The 12,565-nt window shown below is 41.0% G+C and overlaps 1 protein-coding gene across 1 annotated transcript; it reads right to left on the bottom strand.

Moving 5' to 3' along the window:
• Positions 1-3,569: 3,569 nt before the first annotated feature.
• ARL16 (ARF like GTPase 16) lies at positions 3,570-12,490 on the bottom strand. The gene is made up of 5 exons (XM_089538555.1): positions 12,368-12,490; positions 11,710-11,768; positions 8,926-9,039; positions 7,580-7,695; positions 3,570-7,366 (listed from the first exon to the last, which is right to left on the bottom strand). The coding sequence occupies exons 1-5, from the start codon at positions 12,462-12,464 to the stop codon at positions 7,201-7,203; spliced, it is 552 nt and encodes a 183-aa protein (XP_089394681.1). The 5' UTR covers positions 12,465-12,490; the 3' UTR covers positions 3,570-7,200.
• Positions 12,491-12,565: the final 75 nt, after the last annotated feature.

Raw genomic sequence — 12,565 nt, 5'->3', positions numbered from 1 at the left:
CTCCATGAAAATTGTTGAAACAGTGAGGTCGAAGGCTTTCATGGCCGGCATCCATGTTTTTTCTGTGGGTTTTTCGGGCTATGTGGCCACATGGCCACATAGCCCAAAAAACCCACAAAAAACCATGTTGAAGCAGTCTTCGCAGCTGACTGGTCAGGTGTGAGCTGCCTGCTGATAAGAAACTTTTAAAACTACCTCTTGGATTCTTATACATTTACTTCAAATATATGTACTGAAGAGGTTTTCCAGCTCTACAGTGGTGTATATGTCAGCCTCCAGGCATCAACCTGGAAAAGTTTCCCCCCTTTATCCCAGTCTCAAGATCTGGACTGGCAAATGGAGGCAACAGGAAACTTTTGCAATGTGCTGTACATTGGGTTATCTCTATACCAAGTTCAGAAATATCAGTTCAAAACGCAGGAGCCACATTGATTACTGGGACATACAGGAGTGACCCTCTTACACTGATGTTAAAATCACTCTGCTACCAGTTAGTTTCTAGGCAAAGTACAAAGTGTTGGTTATTACCTTTAAAGTCCTACATAGTTCGGGCCCAGGTTACCTACAGGATCTGCTCCTCCCATATAATCCACTCCATACACTCAGATCCTCAGGGGGACATTTACTCAAGGGGTTGGCAACTGTCAGCCAGAGGACTTTTTCTTCAGCTGCCCTTAGACTGTGGACTGTAAGAAGAGATTTGACAGCTGAATATACTGCCCAAATTGAAAACAGCATTGAAGATCAGTCTCTTTCGGCAGGCTTATCCAGATAATTTTAAATTGTGAATTAAGATGTTGAATTTTAAATGTAGACTGTTTTAAAATGTGCTACGTCTTATTTGTCCTTTTAAACTGTTGCATGTTTTAATTAATGTGTTTTACTTGATGTTGTTAATTGTTGTTGTTCCCTGCCTTAATCCATGGGAAGAGGCAGGTAAATTAACAATAACAACAACATCAGGCATGGATAGTTTGTATGGTTTTCCAGCTAGTCTAACTAAACTAATGTCTTCATAAGGAAATTACCAATTTTGGACTCAAAGAGTAACAGAGTAATAGTCTATCATACAAGAGGAAAGGCAACAATGACAGTATCACCTTCAGGGTGTGTGTCTTTAGACAATATGTTCTTAGTAGCAAAGATGGGAACCAATTAACCTTCCAGATGTTGCTGACCTGTAACTCCCAACATGTCTCATTGTTGACTCTGCTGACTTGAATTCCTGGGATTTGTAGCTCAACAACATCTGGAGGGCCACATGATTCCCAACCCTGCAGTCCTCTTGCCCACCAAGAGGAATTTGAGTTCAGAACTGAAATGCTTCTGAGAAAGAAGCAACAAGTTATCTTGTTATCTGTAATCTTGTATATACCTACTTGGAAATAAGATCAGTTGAACTAAATGAAAATAACATCTCAGTAGACATGTTTAGAGAGACAATGCAGTGTAGTGGTTTGAACACTGGACTACAACTCTAGAGACCTGGGTTCAAATCCCAGCTCACTCATGTAAACCCACTGGATAAACTTGGTCAAGTTACAATTTCTCAGTGTCAGAGGATGGCAATGGCAAACCTCTCTGAAAATCCTGCCAAGAAAACCCCATCATAGGTTCACCTTGGGGTTGCTATAAATTGGAAACAACTTAAAGGCACATAACAACAAAGACACATTTAGCACTCTGCAACTGTTAACAAGTTATTATTTAATGTAGTAAGAGAAAGAATTGTCTGTCTCCCTGCCCCTCCCCTCCCCTGTTTAGACTGGTAACAGGGCCTTATGAAGTCATCTAGTGAAATGTGGCCTGGCACTATGGAACAATACATTATTGTTCTTAGCTTTCAGAGAACTGTTGCATGTTTCAGTGAAGACAGAGCTTCTATTATTCACTGAAAACTGACTGCAAGTGTTTAACAGTATCCATTTATCACAGTGTGATTGTAGTTTCAATGTACACTGCACTCTAAGAGATTTGAATAAGGAAGGTTAATGTATCTATGGCCCTATACAGACAGGCCAAAATAAAGCTGCTTCAGGTCACTTTGGAGGTAAGGACCGGAGTGCAGCTTTGGTGCAGCTTTCAGACTTAGGATGCATGCATCATTGAAACACCATACCTCCAAAGTGACTCGAAGCAGCTTTATTTTGGCCTGTCTGTATCAGGCCATTGTTACTTTTTATTCATACTGTGGTAGTAAGAACTGGAGGAACAGGAAGATAGAAGATAAACAGAGACTACCCTATTTTGACCATATCATGATGGGACATACCTAATTAGAAAATACTATAATGCTTGCTAAAGTGAGAGACAGTAGGAAAAGAGGAAGATCACATTCTGGATGGATAGACTCAGTGAAGGAAACCACAGCCCTGAAGACCTGATAGTATGACTACATCTCTAACTTGATAGCAGTTAACAACAAACAACAAAAAGGAGCCTGGCAGTAGGAGATTTAAGGGTGGCATAGCATATAAAAGAGCTAGTGTGGTGTACTGATTTAAGTACTAGATGAGGACTCAGAGACCAGGGTTTGAATGCCCACTCAACCATGGAAACCCACTTGGTGACCTTGGGCAAGCCACACTTTCTCAGCCTCAGAGAAAGGTAATGGCAACATACCTGTGAACAAATCTTGATGATAGGTTTTCCTTGGGTTTCCCATAAGTCAGAAGGGGCTTGAAGGCATTCAACATACCATGTAAAATTAGAATGGATGGGGTCGTCCTACTGCTCTTTTTTGAGAAGTAATAGAGTTGAATTAATTATTCAGTTTTAAAAAATTAATTAATTTTTTGAGTACTAATGGGGCTGTGCTTCTGCTCTTTCTTGAAATGTTTACAAATAGATTGGTTTATTGAGAATATTTGTTTGGTGGAACCTTGTAGACTAGAGAAGAATTAAGAAGCCCTCCACATGTTGTTGAATGCAGTTTCCAGCATTCCTCATCACTGGCTCAGCCAACCAGGGCTCCTGCAAGTGGCCCCAGTGTAGAACTTTGACAATTGCCTATCCATCCATTACACACATCAGTTTATAATGTGTAAGCTGGCATTTATTTGTTGTAAATTGGCATCATGTTGACTTATGGCAACCTTATGAATCGGAGACCTCCAGGTCACCCCATTATCAACTCGGGTCTTGCAGACTCATGGCTGTGAATTTGTTGATTCAATCTATTCATCTGGAATGCGGTCTTCCTCTTTTCCTGCTGCCTTTTACCTTGCCAAGGATTATTCTCTTTTCTAGTGAGTCATGTCTTCTCATGACATGTCCAAAGTATGAGAATCTCAGTTTAATCATCTTGGGTTCTTGGGAGAGCTTAGGCTTGATTTGTTCTAGAACCCATATTGTTTTTTTTAGCAGGCCATGGTATCCATAGAACATCAAAACATTTCAAATTTGTTAATTTTCTTCTTACCAGCCTTTTCATTGCCCAGCTTTCACAACCATACATAGAAATTGGAACTATGATGCTATGGACAATCCTAACTTTAGTATTCAAAGATACAGTATGTTTTTACAGTTCCTAATCTTGTCTCATTCCTTCATCACTGCCCTTCCAAATCCTAGTTGTCTTATTTATTTACTGCACCACTTTTCGGTCCATTTTTGTTCATTGTAAGTGACCAAAATAATCTTGGTCAGTTCACATTCTTCCCAGTGTGAACTCTTCTGTGTGGGACTATGAACAAACCAAAGGGACAAAAGACTCACTAGAAATAAATGGCTTCCATACTGTTTAATAATCTTACAGCAGAGTTGAGGATTTTGTGACTCTGATATTCTCATCAGGTCCACCAGCACGGCCACTAGTTTATAGGCCAGGAACAATAGAGGAGCACATGTTTTGCCTCTATCTTAGAGTGGGCATTTTGAATGTAATTCCAGATTATACTGAAATAAACAAAAGTCAAAAAAGGTCTTGTTTTGTGTCCTGGATGGAACTTTTTTGTAGGGAACCAACACATGCTGAGTTGTCGCAAAAGTCCTTATCAGCTAAAGTCTGCATAGACAGTGATGCTTGTACAGAGGATAGCCAAGTTTATATTCATGAAGAGAAGATGCCTAAAGCTAGAGACAATGTACGAGACCTTTTGAATAAAGGTTCCAGGTCAAGCAGCAACATTTTTCCAGTATGATGTACAGAACCAGTTTTAAAAATAAGCTACATTTTAAAGAGCTGCATTAAGCTATATGAAAGTGTTATCCAATGGTTTACTGCTGTGGGGTTGCAGAGAATGTTACTAGCAGCTCTTATTCCATACCTTCTAATTATTATGTTAACATTTTTATAGTACTTTTAGGTGTTCAGATGATTTGTGTAAATATTACTAAGAATGACTTTTTCTGCTACATCCTTACTAGGCATATTCCATTGTTTACTGTTTATCTATCAAAAGTTTATCTCCTCTTTTAGAATGAACAAGAACTTGTAAAAGAAATCCAAGATATCTGTTTAAAAGGCAGAGATTTAATTTAAAACTCAGATGAATGTCAAAACTCCAATATATCCCTGAGCATAATGTATATTATTGTTCTTCTTGAAAAGCCTGATTAATGTGTGTGGGGAATGGAACTGCTGAGAGGAAATTATCAGTGTAGCCGGTGTGATAGGATGGACACCATCAACAGAGGCTTTCCTTCTTGTTCCTCACTGCTGCCATCAAGTGGATGTTTATTTCCTCTGGTTTTAACTAAAGAGCCCTTGACCCAGACAACTCTCTAGCTATGCCTGCTTAATGTGGCATGACACTTATACATGGAGTTACCAACAAGGCTTCAAACATTTTTTCCAAAACAAATTTTGTTGTTGTTGTTGTGTGTGTTTAAACTTAAAGCCATATTAAATTTTAGTTTTAGATAAGTAATTTCTGAGAAAAATATTTTAGGTTAAATAAGCTCAGCCATGAAAACCAAACTAGGTGACCTTGGGCAGGTCACACTCTCTCACCCTCAGGCAAAGGCAAACCTGCTCTGAATAAATCTTGCCAAGAAAACCCTGTGATGGGGACACCTTAGGGTTGCCATAAGTTAGAAATGACTTGAAGGCACACAACAGCAGCAAAGTGAACAATCAACTAAACCTGCAAGCAATGATTAAAATTTTCAGCTGGACCATTTCAAGATTCTCTTCCTAACTCAGGGATAGCCAGACTGTAGAAATAAATAGTTTGACACTACTTTAATGGCCATGACTCTATCCTGTGGAATCCTGGGATTTGTAGTTTGGTAAGGCAGTGGAGCACTGACAGACCAGGTTGAATACCACCAAACTATAAATCTCAGGATTATCAATCAATCAATTACCAATCACAAGTATACCCAATGATAAATAGCATACACACACAATTTGAGATAGCTATTGCAGTTGAGCTCTCCCATGAATAACAGGTTGCATGTAATTGAGCCTATGCATTCTTGCTTGCAAGTGAGCTACAGCGAAACACATCAGGGTGACATCTAAGTACACATTATACAAAATGGTTACATGATAATGCATGGAAGAAGTAATTTTCTTTCTATTTCTGTTCTACACACTATCTGCACCTCAGGCTTAGTACACGTATATATTTTTGCATTTTGCTTTAAGAACATTATGTGTGCAATCTTATCTCCAGAATTTTTGCTTTTAAAGTAGCAAAGCAGAGAGACAGATGTAGATCTTATAGGCACCTTTGCATTCACTTCATTTTTATTTGCTTAATTTTATTTACCTAGTTTTGTAACACTTTTATTTTGCTGTTGCTTTCATGGTAGTTGAATTTTTCCTGCTTCACCTGGTGGTGGGTATTGTAATGTAATGCATTCTGTGTTTTGACCTTTGCAAAAAATATACTTACAAATAGGCAAAATTAATAACAGACTGTCTACCCATGTTGAGCCTCCCCATCTTAAAAACAGTTCCAGTGGCCTTGTCCACCATCTTTGTCCTTGAGAACGGGAGTAACAAGTGATTCAGAATAACAATAATGTGGACTTCTCTGGCCAAAATCATCTCTTTCTGAAGAAAGCAAAGAGGCACGAACTGGGGAAGTGAATACCCCAGCTAGGACCTGAGAGACTTATTGAGAGTAATAGCACAAGCAACAAATACTGGTGAGGCTCAGGAATATCGATTGACATTCCTGCTGCTATTAGCAGCCAGGAAACAGCAATGTGTATCAGAATTACAGGAGAGGTGAAAGATATACCTCCTTGAAGTGATTGTTAGCTATTAGCAGCAAGGATATAACAATTTATATCATAACAGCTGGCAAATGGGGAGAGGGGGGCCCTTTGGCCGTCTCTTAGTGATTCTGATTCCTGATCACTGTTTCTTTAATGATAATATCAGCAAGGCAACAATGATCTGAGCCCCATACCCTAAACTTGGGTAGGAAGGGAAGGTTTAAATTTTCCTGTCTATTCCAGCACAGAGAAGTATACATGTGTACCTTACTTAGTTCTGATTTGTTTCAGTTGCTTTCAGACCACCACTCCTTTGAGACATATTTGTATGTCTGTTGTCAGTTATTACATACTTATGTTCTTTCTTAAATACTCTATGCTGCAACTCAGGAAAGTCAGCAGAGTGGTTCTGCCCCAACATTCTAAAAATGTGCAATCCCCCCTAATCAAGTGACACAATCTATGTGCCTGCTGCAACTATTCTGCTAATAATTAAGGAACAATTGCATATTCTGTTATAATTGCACTTAGACTGTTTAGAAACCACAAAGTGCTAATAATGGAAGAACTTTGGATACCACAGAAAACTATACTATTGCATGACTTAAACATCATGCAAACATAATCTAAGAAAAAACTGAGATGGGTATTGACCTGGTGGGCACTTAGATTCTGAGAGATGAAATCCTTAAATAAAACAATGAATACAGAGGTAGTTGGTCTTCCCTTCTATAAAAACATTCTGTTCCAGATACCTAGTAGCAATGTGTCACACAAAAGATGAAATATATAGATTCAATAGAAAAATATTCATTCTAAGTTTCAAACTGTATCAATCTGTGGCAGCAATGTTATTCCCACTGCCTGCAGGGGACAGTGAGTTTTTTTGAGTTTTGGTTTGTTTTTTGGCTTGTACTTCCTATTCACTTCTGCAGATGCAGCCCTATTGACCAGCTCTCTTTTTTCTACTTTTTGTGTAACTGAGGTCTTTGAGTTGAGAACTAGCTCCAACTCCTGGGAGAGTCAGTTTTAATCACGCAGAGTGGAATTCAACCACTGCAACACATTAGACAAGCCTGTGCCATCACGTGCACTAGTCTCCAAAATAGTGATGGGCTGTTTGGCGAAGCTAATGATATCCTGGATTCGGAATAATGACTTCATCTCCACGAGGGACATGTAACATGGTAGATCACTAGAGTCAGAGGAGAAAGAGAATAGTCATACACTCCCATCAGCCTGCTCAACTGTTTCTGAAAAGAAGCCCCAACAGAACATTGAAGTATCTCTTCCATCACTCTGGGGTTGGTTTTCCTAGCAGTAATTACTGAAACCTAATATACTGTTCTTCCCCCTCCTCCCAAATCTCCCATCTCCTGCATGGAAATGCAAGTTAAGCATTTCTTACATCTTGTTGAAAATGATGAGGACAGGAACAGATGCTAGCTCTTCAGCAGAAAGGAGTGACAGAAGCTGAACACAGGATGAAGAAATCTGGGTAGGCCTGGCAGCGTCAATCATATACTGCAGAGGAACAGATATATAAATATATATATATATATATAGAGAGAGAGAGAGAGAGAGAGAGACAGTCAATCAGTCAGTGGATATAGCCCTCCACTGGCTACTTGTTCGGGCCAAGGCTCATTACAAGCTTTTGTTCCTGGTATATAAGGCCCTGTGCTTTAATTCCCCCAGTATCTGGCAGCTCAGCTAGCATGGCATATACCATCTAGGAACTTAAGATCTATAGGCAAAGGATTACTGGCTGTGCTACCAATGCGTACAGCTCTATCAAGACTATGAGTCTTTCAGGATCTGGCTCTACATTTGTGGAAAAGTCTTCCTTTGCACCTCTGGCTAGAGAAGGACCTTACCCACTTTCATAAAGGGTTGAAGGCCTTCCTCTTTGATTTGCCAGATTGAGTTGTTAAGATGGCTGAGATGAGTAGTGACTGATGAGTTTGTTTTTAGTATGTCTGTATATTCTTTTAATATTTTAGCATTTTATTGTCTGTTTTTGATTATATATGTTTCATGTTCCTCCCTTTGGTGGAAAGGGTGTTATAAACATCATCGTCGTCATTATTATTAGAGACTCAGATACAAGGAACAAGCAGTAAGGGACTTGTGGCTTCCCAGTTCTGAGCACAGCAAGGAAAGGCAGAAATGCACAATCTGTACTGTGTACTTTGTACTGATGTAGCACAGCCTGTGGACAACCTAGTTCTTTCTAGGACCAGAGAAGGTTTCCCTAAAAGCTGAGGATTTTTGTTTTGTTTCTTTCTTTTGTAAATGTGAAAGCACCTACTGAGATCCTGATGAACACTAGTGAAGCATAATGCTCCACTAGTTAAAACAGAGAGAGGCAACTATCCAAATTTTGCAAAGTACATTCCAAGAATGTTCTGGTGGCCATTCTCGTTTGGATGGGATGGAACAGTGCTCCACAAATAGGAAAATGGTTTGCATGGGGGCAGGGTGGTATCCTCCTTGTACAAATGTCTAGATCCTGTCATTTCTGGAATAACCGAGAGTTACAACGGTGTAAAAATATTTTTAAATCCAAGAAGATTCAGGCCATTGCACAGAAGCGATGCACTGTAAGGCAAATATAAGAACTAGTCAATGTCAGTGCAGAACATTCTCAGAACATAACAGGCTTGCATAAAGTTTGTGTGTCCTTATCTGAAACAAAGTAAGGGGCCAATCACAGAGGTAGGAGTGAAATACGCATACAAATGGAGCTCTTACCAGGACACAACAGCAGTCACTGTAGTAACTAGACCAGATGGGACCCATGCATCCCCCCAGTTCCCGCACAGTGATTTTCTTTCCTAATGAGAGGTCTGTAAGATTTGTGCCCACCTGAAAAAAAGATAGCAATCAATTAGACTGCTACAGTGATGACTTAGAATCAAAGAATCACAGAGTTGGAAGAGACCACAAGGGCCATCCAATCCAACTCGCTACCATGCATGAACTCACAATCAAAGCACCCCCAAGAGATGGCCATCCAACCTTATTTTAAAGACCTCCAGAGAAGGAGACTTGTACATAGTGCAGGAGCTAAGCATGAATGGCAATCTTCTACTCATACTTTAGAAAAAGCTGACCAGCTTGAGACAGTTCAGAGAAATCCAGCCAATATCACTACGTATCCATAAAGCTGACTTATCCTGAAAGCACAGTCCTATGCATATTTTCTTGGGAGAAAATCCCAGCAGAATTCAGTAGCTATTAATTGTTATGTTATATCTAAAATTAGGATGCCAAAAGAGTCTTTGATGCTAACACAATTCCAATTCCTATGGTGAAGCTGGGATTTGCACTACTACTGTAATTGAGAGCACATATTTAATGCAGTTTTTTTTCTTGGATTAATGTAGAATATTGCAGTGTGATAGTTTAAAAGAAGGAGTGTAACTTCCAACAGAGAACTGGAAAGTAAAATCTGTTTGTATGTATATGGACAGATAGCTATGCTTTAGCTTCTATTTATAGCTCCTGGATATTCTATGTGTCTCAGCCCTCAATGCTAAAGGAGGTCCCAATAGTCTAAATCTGGCATTTTCAAGCTGCCACAAGGGATTTTAGTTTTCCCTGATGGTAAAAACTTCCAATCCTGAAGCTAGTCTTATGCTATACATGTCATGGAGGTTAAGTATATTTTTAAATGTTACAGCATCTGCTTCTCCGGATGCTAGATTTTTCTGAGCCAGTTTTAAAAACGCTAGGGTTAATTTTAAAAATACTTGAAAAAAGACAGCTTGAGGAGGTAGCATAATATTCCTTTGCAATACTCAATGAGAACATAAGCAGAAACAGCAACACGCAGCCATGACAGGCCACACCCACGCACATGCACTAATGAAATGTTCCTTTGCACCAATAAGAATCAAATAAATCAATAAATCAAGTAAATAAAATAGAATGAGAAAATGCAATGGAAAGTAATTCCAGCAGACAGATATGCTGGAATCCTGGGAATTGTAGTGGCAGCAGAGCTCTCTGACAGAGGAGGCTGTCAATAAAACTACTACATTTCCAGGATTCCCTAGCACCAAGGCAGGGCAGTTAAAGAGGTCTCAGACTGGGTTATTTCTGCAGTGTTTTGGCCCAGAGACAAGGGAGCAGAAGTGATCCTCTACGGAGAGCTACCAAGGTCCAAAACCCACTGCAAAAATAATCCAGTTTGAGACCGCTTTAATTACCCTGGCTCAGTGCTAGGGAATCCTGGGAATTATAGTTTATTGTGGCACCAGAGCTCTCTGACACATAGGTTAAATGTCTCACAAAACTACAGTTCCCAGAACCCCCTGGCATTGAACCAGGGCAGTTAAAACAGTCTCAGGATGGATTATTTCTGTTGTTTTCTACTATAGGCAGAACAACCTGTCCCCAATGGCCCACTACTAACATCTATTGTTCAAGCAACAACCTGTGAAAGAGGCTGCAAACACAAAAAATCATTATTATGAATGAAATGTGATTTCATTAGTGACTATCAACTTCCTCCAAAAAGGGTAACCACTGTCAATGGCAATACCCTTCTCTTTACCACAATTTGTCTCCATCACAGATTCAGATGCACCCACCAGTCAGTGGTGGCCCAGTAAAGTCATGTCTAATATGGGTCTATGGCGTCCTGCACAAAAGGAACTGCCTTATACTGAGCCAAACCAATGGTTCAGATAAAATGCAGCATCTTGAAATAATAATAATAATAATAACAACAACAACAACCATCTAGGGGTAGCCATATAGCAAATCCAACAACATCCAAACAATGATACCTTTATTGGGCTAGCCAAAATGTACAATTACATGTTGTGAAGTCACACTGGCTTCTTCTTCATCAGGCAAACAGGAGAAAGGAATTGAAGATGTTAGTCATAGGCCTGCATTTTCTGTTTCTGGCCTTAGTTCAGATGGTAGGGAGTGCTATCTGCAGGCTGGCACTCCTCCTTTGGTCATGCAGTCACTGGGAGATTTTCAAAGTCAAGGAAATTTAATGTCCATTTGCAATTCAAAGAAGGTGTTTCCTTGGAATCCAGCATGTCTCCTTCCTTTGTGAAGCCATTTGAAAACCTACCAGTGACTGCATGGCCAAAGGTGGAGGTGCCAGATAGCCCTCCCTACCAGAAGACCAGAAACAGAAAATGCAGGCCTATGGCTAACATCTGCAATTTATTTCTCCTGCTTGCCTGACGAAGAAACCAGTGTAATTTCCAAAGCTTGCAGCATGTGCTCTTTGGTTGGCCCCGTAAAAGTATCATTGTTTGGATGTTATTGGCAATGGTTCACTAGTTCAGTATCATTGACACCAGGCTCTACTCTGAATGAGTAGTTCTTGCCCGAGATGATTCCTTTTTCCTCACTGGAGACCTGCATGTGTTTTTGTACCACTGAACCACATTAACTAACCCGGCGTCACTGAACGAGAGACAAGCAAACCTGGGGACCTTTTGGATCGAAGGGCAGAGTATACATCCTCTACAAATAAAGAAGTAAGGATATAAATAAGGTACACAATACCGTGGGCAGCGTGGCTGGTGGCTCCCCAAGCTCCTTGGCGCCATTCTTGGAGGTCAGCTGTGCAAGGGAGAGCGTTAAGGAAGGCAGTGGTGGGGCTCTATTGGATTCAGAACAACAACAACAACAACACACAATACAATTCAGTACAACTGAACACACGAGGGGCCTGGCTGGCTAGAGCTGGGGAGGGCAACTGGGGCCTTCCAATACCTCTCCCTATAATTCCCATCAGCTCTAGCCAGATGGAAAGTGAAGCCCAAAAACCTCAGGAGGACATGTCCTCCTTTTCCCAGACACATCCTACATTTCAACCTTCTGTCCAGGAGGAGTTCCTAAATGCCCTCCATTGTGAGCATAACCATGGGTGCAGCCACACTGGAGACGTAACTCGGTTTGGTACCGCTTTAACTTGTTGTCTGACTCACTGCTATGGAATTCTGGGAGTTGGAGTTTGTTGTGGGGCCCAGAGCGGAGCTCTGCTCCGCTCTGGGCCCACAACAAACTCCAACTCCCAGAATTCCACAGCCTTGAGCCCGACAGAGAGTTACAGCGGTGCCAAACCGGGTTATGTCTCCAGTGTGGATGTCTCTTCCGCCTCTAGGCTTCATCCCCTCCCCTTCCCCTTCCCCTTCCCCTCATTGGAGAACATTCAGGATATTCTGCAGCCGCTTCACCAGCAGCGTCTTCCCGGCCCCAGAAGCCCCCAAAAGCAGGTACAAGGAGCCGCCGCCGCCTCGGCCCGCCGCCGTTGCCATGCCGACCGAGAGCGGGCCTTCCTCGACTCTCCCCAGTCCCCGCCCGCCCGCCCGCTGTTCCGTGATTGGTGGAGGCGCGGCGGAACGTTCTGCCTCGTCGT

Source organism: Sceloporus occidentalis, unplaced genomic scaffold, assembly GCF_023333645.1.
Source record: "Sceloporus occidentalis isolate IW3139 unplaced genomic scaffold, rSceOcc1.0.p SCAF_1, whole genome shotgun sequence".
NCBI classification, from domain to species: domain Eukaryota; kingdom Metazoa; phylum Chordata; class Lepidosauria; order Squamata; family Phrynosomatidae; genus Sceloporus; species Sceloporus occidentalis.
The sequence above is the reverse complement of the archived record's forward strand: the minus strand, read 5'-3'. Positions and strand labels throughout refer to the sequence as shown.